At 33.7% G+C, this 8,925-nt stretch overlaps 2 protein-coding genes across 2 annotated transcripts; both read right to left on the minus strand.

Moving 5' to 3' along the window:
- Window positions 1-1,388: 1,388 nt before the first annotated feature.
- LOC136979619 (delta-like protein 1) lies at window positions 1,389-3,669 on the minus strand. The gene is made up of 9 exons (XM_067275644.1): window positions 3,560-3,669; window positions 3,195-3,494; window positions 2,961-3,024; window positions 2,441-2,887; window positions 2,226-2,286; window positions 2,009-2,139; window positions 1,879-1,939; window positions 1,646-1,776; window positions 1,389-1,575 (listed from the first exon to the last, which is right to left on the minus strand). The coding sequence occupies exons 1-9, from the start codon at window positions 3,602-3,604 to the stop codon at window positions 1,433-1,435; spliced, it is 1,383 nt and encodes a 460-aa protein (XP_067131745.1). The 5' UTR covers window positions 3,605-3,669; the 3' UTR covers window positions 1,389-1,432.
- Window positions 3,670-4,390: 721 nt separating this feature from the next.
- Window positions 4,391-6,692, minus strand: LOC136979620 (BTB/POZ domain-containing protein 3-like). Its single transcript, XM_067275645.1, has 3 exons — window positions 6,549-6,692; window positions 5,752-6,008; window positions 4,391-5,684 (listed from the first exon to the last, which is right to left on the minus strand). The coding sequence occupies exons 1-3, from the start codon at window positions 6,567-6,569 to the stop codon at window positions 4,592-4,594; spliced, it is 1,371 nt and encodes a 456-aa protein (XP_067131746.1). The 5' UTR covers window positions 6,570-6,692; the 3' UTR covers window positions 4,391-4,591.
- Window positions 6,693-8,925: the final 2,233 nt, after the last annotated feature.

Consider the following 8,925-nt stretch of genomic DNA (forward strand, 5'->3'; position numbering starts at 1 on the left):
ACTATAATGCTAGTTAATTTTAATCGGAATAATTTCCCTCGCATCTAATGAAATTTTTCGAACAAGCAAACTCCGCTTCGCCATTATTTGAAATAAAATTATAGAACATCGATATATCGAGTGGCATCGAACTTATTGTTTAGTGCCATCGATGTTTCCAAAATGATGTGTCGAAAAACCGATAAAATCGATGTCTTGAGAATTCTGTGCATTCCTAGCCTTAATAAAAAAAAATCTATAAACATCCCTGGCAACAATACAATTAAAAAATATACATATTTGATAAAATAGCGGAAAAATAAGTATACCTCTAGAGAGGGATGAGAAACCTCTAAAGAAAAATCGACTCTGTCATGAGACTGTTGTTTTCTGAAGTGTAAAAAAAAAACAAGATTTAACGGCATTTTTGATATTGTCTCTCCTTTTTGAGAATGTTCCTTTTAAACTATATTATTGTCAAATAAGGCTTTTAATTAGGATGCTCACTAATGCCCAAGTGGATAAAAACACTGAACACTATTGTGTAGCGAGTTGCACCTGATCAGCTGTTCGCTCCACGTGGAGTTTAATTACTCGTGTTTTTATGAATGTGTAATTTATTTTCCTTCTTATAAACTATAAAAAAAACTTAATTAGGTCGATAATTTTTGTAGTCTAAACACGAATACCAAATATGTTATTCCCCCTTCCATTTCCAGTTTGAGCTGATTAGATAGCAAATTAACCATTTCTCGATATAGACCTCATACAATTTTTATAAAGTTTAGATTCATCGAGATATAAAAAGGCATTCAAATCTATAAATTACTCACGCTCTTTCCTTACTTGTAACGTAGAAGTACAAAAGTTTTAAATTAAACTATAGGCCTATTCCTGATGATGCTTTGGATAATTACATAGGCATGTATATAACTTATTTATTCCGTACCGCTCTATTTTATACTGTATTTCTCATTGTAAAAAGAGAACACACGTAAAAGTGTGTTTTCTATTTAGAATCAATTACGTTAATATTGATCGACACGTGCCTCCATCTGTTTTCAAATAAGTACAATAATTTTAATTGATTTCAAATAATTGTAAATATAATTATTAAATAAATTTTTAAAATATTTTATTACGATTATAATTAAAAATTGTTACAAGATTTAAATGATTAATAAAATCGTATAAGCAAATATTAATTTGTATCGTGCATAAATTAATTGCATTATTTGGAAAATAGAAGAGGAAATATAAAATTTGGAAAGTTTACTTTTTAATAATAAATAAATAAATAATATACAATTTCATAAATTAACAACGTTGAGATCTTTAATTGACTTTCCCTTGACACAAATAAATTTCATTTACTTCACTCATTCGCCATTTTTCTCGTATTCCTCTAGTCCAAAATAATAAATAATTATGAAATTTTAAAATATTTCTCGAATTATTCTTCGTTTTTCTCGTGTAATTCGCAATTTTGACCGTGATATTCGTCGGGACAGATACACAAATATTCGTCTCGATCCGCCATGTTCACGCACGTTCCATTGTTCAAACACGGATTCATCAATTCGCAATAGTCAATTTCTACGAAAACACGTGAAAATTTAAGTTAAATTTTGAATAATTCGCGCGAAAATTCGTGGGTCGAACTTACTTCTATCGCATAACGGGCCACTATATCCGGGTAAACAATTACATTCCCATGGTTTATCGCAAGTTCCGTTCTGGCAACCGGGATACGGGAAACATTCGTCGCAATTTTCGCCTTGCCAACCTACTCGGCATCTAAAAATAAACATATAATTTCATAATCGTCGAGCCATGCCCCAATAAACTAAACCACGATCGATCATTTATTAATAGTATCATCCCGTTTATCATATTTACCTGCATTCGTTGGGTTTGGTACAATATCCGTGTTCCTTACTACAATTTGGGCTGCACTTTGCTAAATATACAAAAATTCAGAACGATTTCGTGCAAAATAAAATATTATTAATTAATAAGCATGTCTTACGTATGTGACAGAATAAACTAGTCCATCCTTCTTCACAAATGCAGTCTAGAGGTTTTTCACAATAGCCATGGACACATCCAGGTAATTTCCTACATTCGTCGCATGTTTCACCTTTCCATCCAATTCGACATCTGTGAAAATTATTTTCAATCCGTTTATATTAGACTTAAAAATAAATTTTGTATATAAATTATTATAATAAATATACAGATCTTACTTGCATTCTCCAGGATCTTCACAGTAACCTCTTGTAGCGTGGCAACCCTCCTTACAAATCGCTATAAATTAAAATGGTTGAATTTTACTTTCATTTATTATGTTTCGCTTACAATACAACATATTGTCTTCCTTAAATATATCGAATCTTAAAGAATTGAGAATGGTAACTAGCAAGAAAAGTGGTGAAAGACCACGAAATTAATTGGTACTTACGCTGGCTGCAGAAGAGCCCGTCCCATCCCGAGATACAATTACACTGGAAAGTGGAATCGCACGAACCATGCATACATCCCGGTAGTGGTACACATTCCTCGCAAGTATCTCCTCTCCACCCGATTCTACAGACACAATCGTAAGGTTTGGTGCAATATCCCTGACAGCCTTCGCGACAAATCGGACGATCGCAATGCTTTCCTGTCCAACCTTCGCGACAAACTTTGCTTCCAGTAGGAGAACAAACGAAGGTAGCTTCAGTGTCGTTAGACGATGGGCATTTTTCCACACATTTGCTTCCAGTATATCCGGGAGAACAGGCTACTTTAAAACTGTACTCCAGAGAAGCATCGTTTTCGGCGGTTAAGTTGGTAGTTTTCCATACGTTATTAGGAGATGACTTGTGTTGGTTGACAAATCTAGCAATCAGTCTGCCGTCTTTAACAGCTATGGAAAAAGAAAGAAATCATTTTTATGTACTGTACAAGCTTTAAAATTACATATTGAACACTACGTTTACCTCCATCAACGGGATCGCTTCCATTAGGACTGTGCCACGCCTCGATTATAAATAATATCTTTCCCTAAAAGCAGCAAAACGAAAGTAAATTTGTAAAAAAAAGACTTTATATAGAGTTATAAATTGTCAAATTTTTCTGGAAGAAATTACTTCAAGAACCCTTCAAAGCCACGTTAAAACATTATCCCGGCACACTTACACGTGACATTAAACTAAGAGCAAAATAACACTTACAGGCCAAGGAAACTCGAAAGTCATGTTTATGGCCGTGTCTTTCACAGGGTCATCTTTCGGCAGGACGTCCGTCACGACCAGTCCAAAGGAACATGGCGTATTCGGATCGATACGTAAATGTAAATTGAATAAATTTTGAAATCTAGAAACGTGAGTGCCACATATCCTGAGGAAAATATTACAGGGTTCGTAACATTGGTCCTCCGTCTCGTTAACGTGACAACATTGCCCGGTTACATCGTTATTCCTCGTGTTAACTAACTCCTCCAGGCGCAAATGGACGATACCCGAAGAGGACACCTAAAACACACGATATTAATCGAAATATTTCGTACAGAAATTTAAAATACAGCCTTAAAACTTACACGGTGTATAAATATAGATAGCAAGAACACCACGAGAGACGTCATATCAGACCGAAGTACAGAATTATCCTGACAGAGCGACCATTATTGTTTCCTGTATTGGAACCTTTGTATAACTTCCTTATGTTATTTACTAACTGGTTTTTATGTCATCTTCGATGAGAAGGTCGTATCTAAGGCTAATGACCTGTAATGACTTCAGAAACTTTTATCCGTGACTCACCAGTTGGGGGTAGTTTGATTGAAATTTTCATATCTTAAAACACACGTTTTTAGTCTAGAAATAATTTATCAGTTTCGAAGAAATTATAATAAATATTTGATAAGTTTATTATTAATTCTTTCCAGGTAATGTTAGAATGAATAAGTAAGTGGTGTCAATGTCAGAAAGTTCGTATTTTATTCATATAAATGACTTTTATTGCCGTCTCTAAACTACTTTTCCGATTGTTTTAATGATAATTAAAATCGATGATTCCTAGTTTCATATTTAAGTTCGAACTTTATTATTATTTTTAAATATAATTATATACTTGTTCTCGATTTATATTATGGTGTAACGTTAGCTTATACTCGTGTTTTTAAGTATGTGAAGTATTTTACACTAATATTTTCTATTATAAATGCTTAAAAACATAAATATAATTTATCCTTTGTGCTTTTTAATAATTAAATTTTAAACTAAATAAAAAAAATTCAAGAAAATTTACGACTCATTTGAATGTTTTCGAGGTTATACGTGTTAAAAACATGAATTTGCTATTTAAAAAATAATGCGTGGTATTGTTTTTACTCGTGTATATATACATATATAATTTATTCAAATTAATATGCATTTTAAAATTTTTATTAATTAAAAAATCAATAGAAAAATTAATTTTGTTCTTGGCAAATTTCTGTATATAGTAAATAGCAATCAACTGAAAATAGATTGAAATATAGCTTTAAATTCTTTACATATACACAGCGAATATTGTAATATGGCAATAGATGAATAAAAGATGTACATAAAATAATTTTAAAAGGTTAGAATTAGAAATAAAAGTAGATCTCTGCAAATTCCATAGCTTCTGCCGGATTGCCGATCGATAGAGCTTTCTGTATAGGATGGAAGTGGAATGTTACTCCCTCGACCGTGTCCTCCTTTCTTTTGTTCCTCAACGTTGGTACGATCACATCTTCGGCTAATATGGTGCGTATTTGAAGTTCCATCACGTATTCCAGACCCCTTCTCAAGTAAAACGGTTTGGTTAATTTCAATCGAACGTCTTTTTCTTTGGAGAGTGTAAAGTTCACATCAATGTCCTCCCTCTCCGTTTTCTCTTCTTGTATCTTGTAAGTTAATCGAAGGTTACCGTCGAAGCGTGGCTGCCTGATAGAATAATAACCACTGTCCAATCTGACCGGGATACTGACACCCACTAGGAATATATCCCGACTGGTGACCACAAAATGGCTCCCGAATGCCCTGATGGGTCTGACGGGTGTGTGGAAAGATGTCGGTTTATAGCGAACACCGATAAAGTATTCGGGAGGTGAAAGTCTCTTGGTTGTCTCGTTGGAAAGTCCTTTCGGCATTGGAACGATGCCTTGGATTGCTAAATTCATAAACACACAATAGCACTCTTCCTTATTTAAAAGTCCACTTTTGGCGGGTCCTTTGCAGAATTCTTCCGATGACATTGTCAACCATCTTATATAAGGAAGTACATTCTCTAGCGCGTGCCTCAAATTCTCTACTTCCGGATCTAAATTTCGTCGCTTGCATTCTTCTTCCGCCCACAAATAAAGAGCACTGTACAACGAGAATTCCGAATACAGGTTGAGATATTCACGGCGCACTATTAACTCTAAAGTACCCACACTGACGTTGAGAAACGTACTCGAAGTTAAAACGTGATACGTCTGTCGGTCTATAGTATTTAAGCACTGAAAAACTAGAGTGTGAGCTTCCATGATGATTGCGAACTCGTAGACATGGCATGCATTCTTCGGAGAAACGTTTCTTTCGATATAATTGAAACATTCTCTGAGAAGATGAGGAAGCAGGTATTTCTTCGCTGCGTACGCCGTTAACATGGCATCGTCCACCGTTTGAAATTTTAACGTGTCCGTGTAAGCGTATCTAAAATATTATACACGTAAGATTTAAGTGTTTACACTCGTTCAAATAAATGAAATTATAAACTTACCTCAAGAGATTTTCGAACCCAATCGGTGCTATGTCTGTGATTCGAATCACCTTGGATTTGTCAGCCATGTCGCCGTAGAACATGGCTTCAAATACGGGACTAGTCATCGCCAACAGAACACGGTGACCCACATATCGTTTGGACGAAGTGTTAGGTCCAACGATGAACGTAACGTCAGATAAGGCGGTGTTCTTCAAAAGTGAGGATGTTCTTTGAAGAACTTTCTCACTATCGCCTTGCCACTCATTCATGTTGTCCTGGGAAAATAGTGAAAATATATCTTAATAATTAAATCAAAATTTGTCCAAATTCTTAATAAATCTCTTCTAATATAATCTCGGAATGACGTGTAAATCCTGTATTGTAAGTACTACAGTACACGTGAGGAGCGAATTTGGTATATTCGAAATTAAATAGAAAAATTCTTGTAAGTCCATGTTGTAACTATAAATATTATAACATAAATATTAATTAGTTATATATTTAATGTAAGAATAAATTTTCATAATCAAATTACAATAAATTATCAATCAAACCTTTAAGAATCTAGAAAGGATTGGCGGGTCGCAGTGCAACGGTCAGTTGAACCACCGATGAATGAGAGAATTTTGCATCTTTAGCGTGTTTAAAACGGGGTTTATCGCTTTTTTCTTAACTGGGTTTCTTAACCTCTTTAAAACCACGCAGGCATCTCCCAAATGTACAAGTCACGAATGTTTTCGACGAGATTGCGTGATTAAACAGCGAGCGCCCGCTTAATAAATTACTAAAATTCTATGAAAGAAAATATTTCTTACCTGAACAAACATCAAAGACATATGTAATTTTAAAAACTTTCCATTCAACTTATCAACAACCGCAGGCTTAGAACTGCAGACCCAAAATGCAGGGCATGAGGTCTCGCTTAGTTAACCAAGCCCACAATTGTTGTATAATGTATTAACGGGCGCCTCTCGCACGACTGATCCAACTTGGCCAATGTATTTTACGAGGTTCTATCGAAGTGTGATCCACTTTAGCCGATGCCATGGCAACGGCGTTAGAAATCGTCACGGATGATGTGCAATAACTAGGCAATTACAAGTTAGTACATCTTTAAATGGCTAATTTTAAATTTTAAATTTTACTTTCTTTCATTATTTAAATTCGAATTTAAGCATTTTACATACGAGATTACTTAACGAGACACGGCTTTTTACGTTTGTAATCGATAAATTTAAGAGAGGAAAATGTATACGAACCTCTCAACAACGGACACTGGTCGGAACGTAAAAATAACTTCGTTTGTACGCAAAAAAAAAATGGCCGCCGTTGGGAGGTGGCCGTTATTGAAGGTTCGTAATATAAATTGCGTATTAAAAAGTTTTTAATCGCGGTTTTAATAAAAAATGAACCAGAACAAATTCGTTCTCGGTAAATTCAATTTTATGTTCGGCAGTTATACTGTATTAAATAAATGGTTTCTACAGAAATTGCGTTTTATTACAGTGATTTCGGTTCGAATCGCTTGTTTTTTATAAGTACTAATACAAAATTTATCGTAGAGAAAAAAAAGAAGTTTAATTATAAAATTATACCATTAAAAAATGAAAGTTCTTTGTGTATTAAAATAAAGGGAGCATCACACTTTGATGATAATTCGGAATAGTTACGATACGAGCCAATTGTACAATAATCATTATTATAGGATCGTACGTTATATTACATTGTGTTAAATCAATTCATGGAAAATTTTTTTCATAATGGGCTGATGTTAACATCAGAATATGATACTTTAGTCGAGCGCATTAATTAGGGGTACTTTCGTATATAATCAATACCACACACTGTACGTCGGTGTGTGGTATTGATACGTAAATCTCGAATGATCATTCTACTTCTTTAAAACTGAATAAGACATAATTTATGTAAAAATTCTATTAAATTTTGCAGGAACCAAAATTGATTTTTATAGAATTTATAAAGTGTGTCATAATATCAATTGGCACGTTAAGAATGCGGTGTTTACAATCGTTCGACATGTCTTATATATGACAGAACTGTGCTAATTATGACGCATTAAGCGGGATTTGTGTATATATATTTTTTAATCGTATTAACTTTTGCGTAATTTTATACACGTGAATAATTTATAACACAGCAACTTTCGGGTCGAGGAAATGTAACGTGAACGTGTTGAGCTATCAGCAGAATTTTTAATTTTACGTAATATTTAACGCTAATTTTAGGCTATCAACTAGCATATATTGTAATTTCTTACACCGAACTTCGATGACATCGCTCCTGTTACTGAAACCATTAAGTCATACATCATTAGTATCAAATTACTAATTCAAGCGATATAAACGATATATAAATATATTAAAACCACGATCGATATTTTCGCACGTTATTTTTAATTATAAAAACAAAATAAGTTAGATATAAAGTATTTTAAGCGCTAATTATTAGTAAGATTTACAGTTTATTAAACAGCGGAATTACTGTAGTTATTAAAATTGATTGGCTAGTCAATTTGAAACTGAAAAACTAAGTGTTTAATTCCAGAATTAATACTTGAAGGTTCTAGAAACTTGTAGTTTATAGAGCATTCGAGTATTACTTCTGGATAAGTGAAGAGAAAAAATAAAAGTTTAATTGTTTAATAAATAATTTTTTAGTTTGGTTCGATAATTCGGTTTGGTCCAGCTGAACGGTGGGTGTGACATTCCAACGTGTAGGAAAAAGCAGCAGCCAGGAAGGGCGTGCCTTTCCTCACGTTGTCCGTTTTAAAAGCACAGATTGTTACTAATCAATGGTTTATACTGAAAAACGTGTATCAATAATAGCCAATTCCTCGAACATTATTCACGAAAAAGATTTTTTCCAAATCCCTACAAGCAATCGACATATAGACCTTTACATTTTCTGTTTTCCCCCCTAACCAAATTCCTCCCATTTCCAGATTTCTAATAAAAATGCAAGGCGAGTAGCTTGGTAAACTAAAATTTACAGTTAATATATCTTTACCCATTTCCTATAAAAAATTAAATACAAAAATGGTGCCACCGTTCGAAATCGGGGTAAGATGCCAAGGTTTGTGTCTAGAGATAAAGCTAAGTTAATACATCTTTGTCAGATGCAGACTGTATTTAATCTGATAACTAATACAATTCATTAATTATTAAATCAAAT

The sequence above is a fragment of the Centruroides vittatus genome, unplaced genomic scaffold (genome assembly GCF_030686945.1).
Source record: "Centruroides vittatus isolate TY-2023 unplaced genomic scaffold, ASM3068694v2 contig_630, whole genome shotgun sequence".
In the NCBI taxonomy this organism is placed as follows: domain Eukaryota; kingdom Metazoa; phylum Arthropoda; class Arachnida; order Scorpiones; family Buthidae; genus Centruroides; species Centruroides vittatus.

Excerpts from the sequence above, each read along its gene's own strand:
- LOC136979619 (XM_067275644.1), bottom strand. The coding sequence starts at position 3,604 with ATGACGTCTCTCGTGGTGTTCTTGCTATCTATATTTATACACCGT. Across the intron at positions 2,140-2,225 it reads GAAGATCCTGGAGAATGCAA|ATGTCGAATTGGATGGAAAG; the intron begins GTAAGATCTGTA and ends TAATTTTCACAG. Across the intron at positions 1,576-1,645 it reads TGGCCCGTTATGCGATAGAA|AAATTGACTATTGCGAATTG; the intron begins GTAAGTTCGACC and ends GTGTTTTCGTAG.
- LOC136979620 (XM_067275645.1), bottom strand. The coding sequence starts at position 6,569 with ATGTCTTTGATGTTTGTTCAG. Across the intron at positions 6,009-6,548 it reads TGTCTTTGATGTTTGTTCAG|GACAACATGAATGAGTGGCA; the intron begins GTAAGAAATATT and ends CTATTTTCCCAG. Across the intron at positions 5,685-5,751 it reads GGGTTCGAAAATCTCTTGAG|ATACGCTTACACGGACACGT; the intron begins GTAAGTTTATAA and ends ATAATATTTTAG.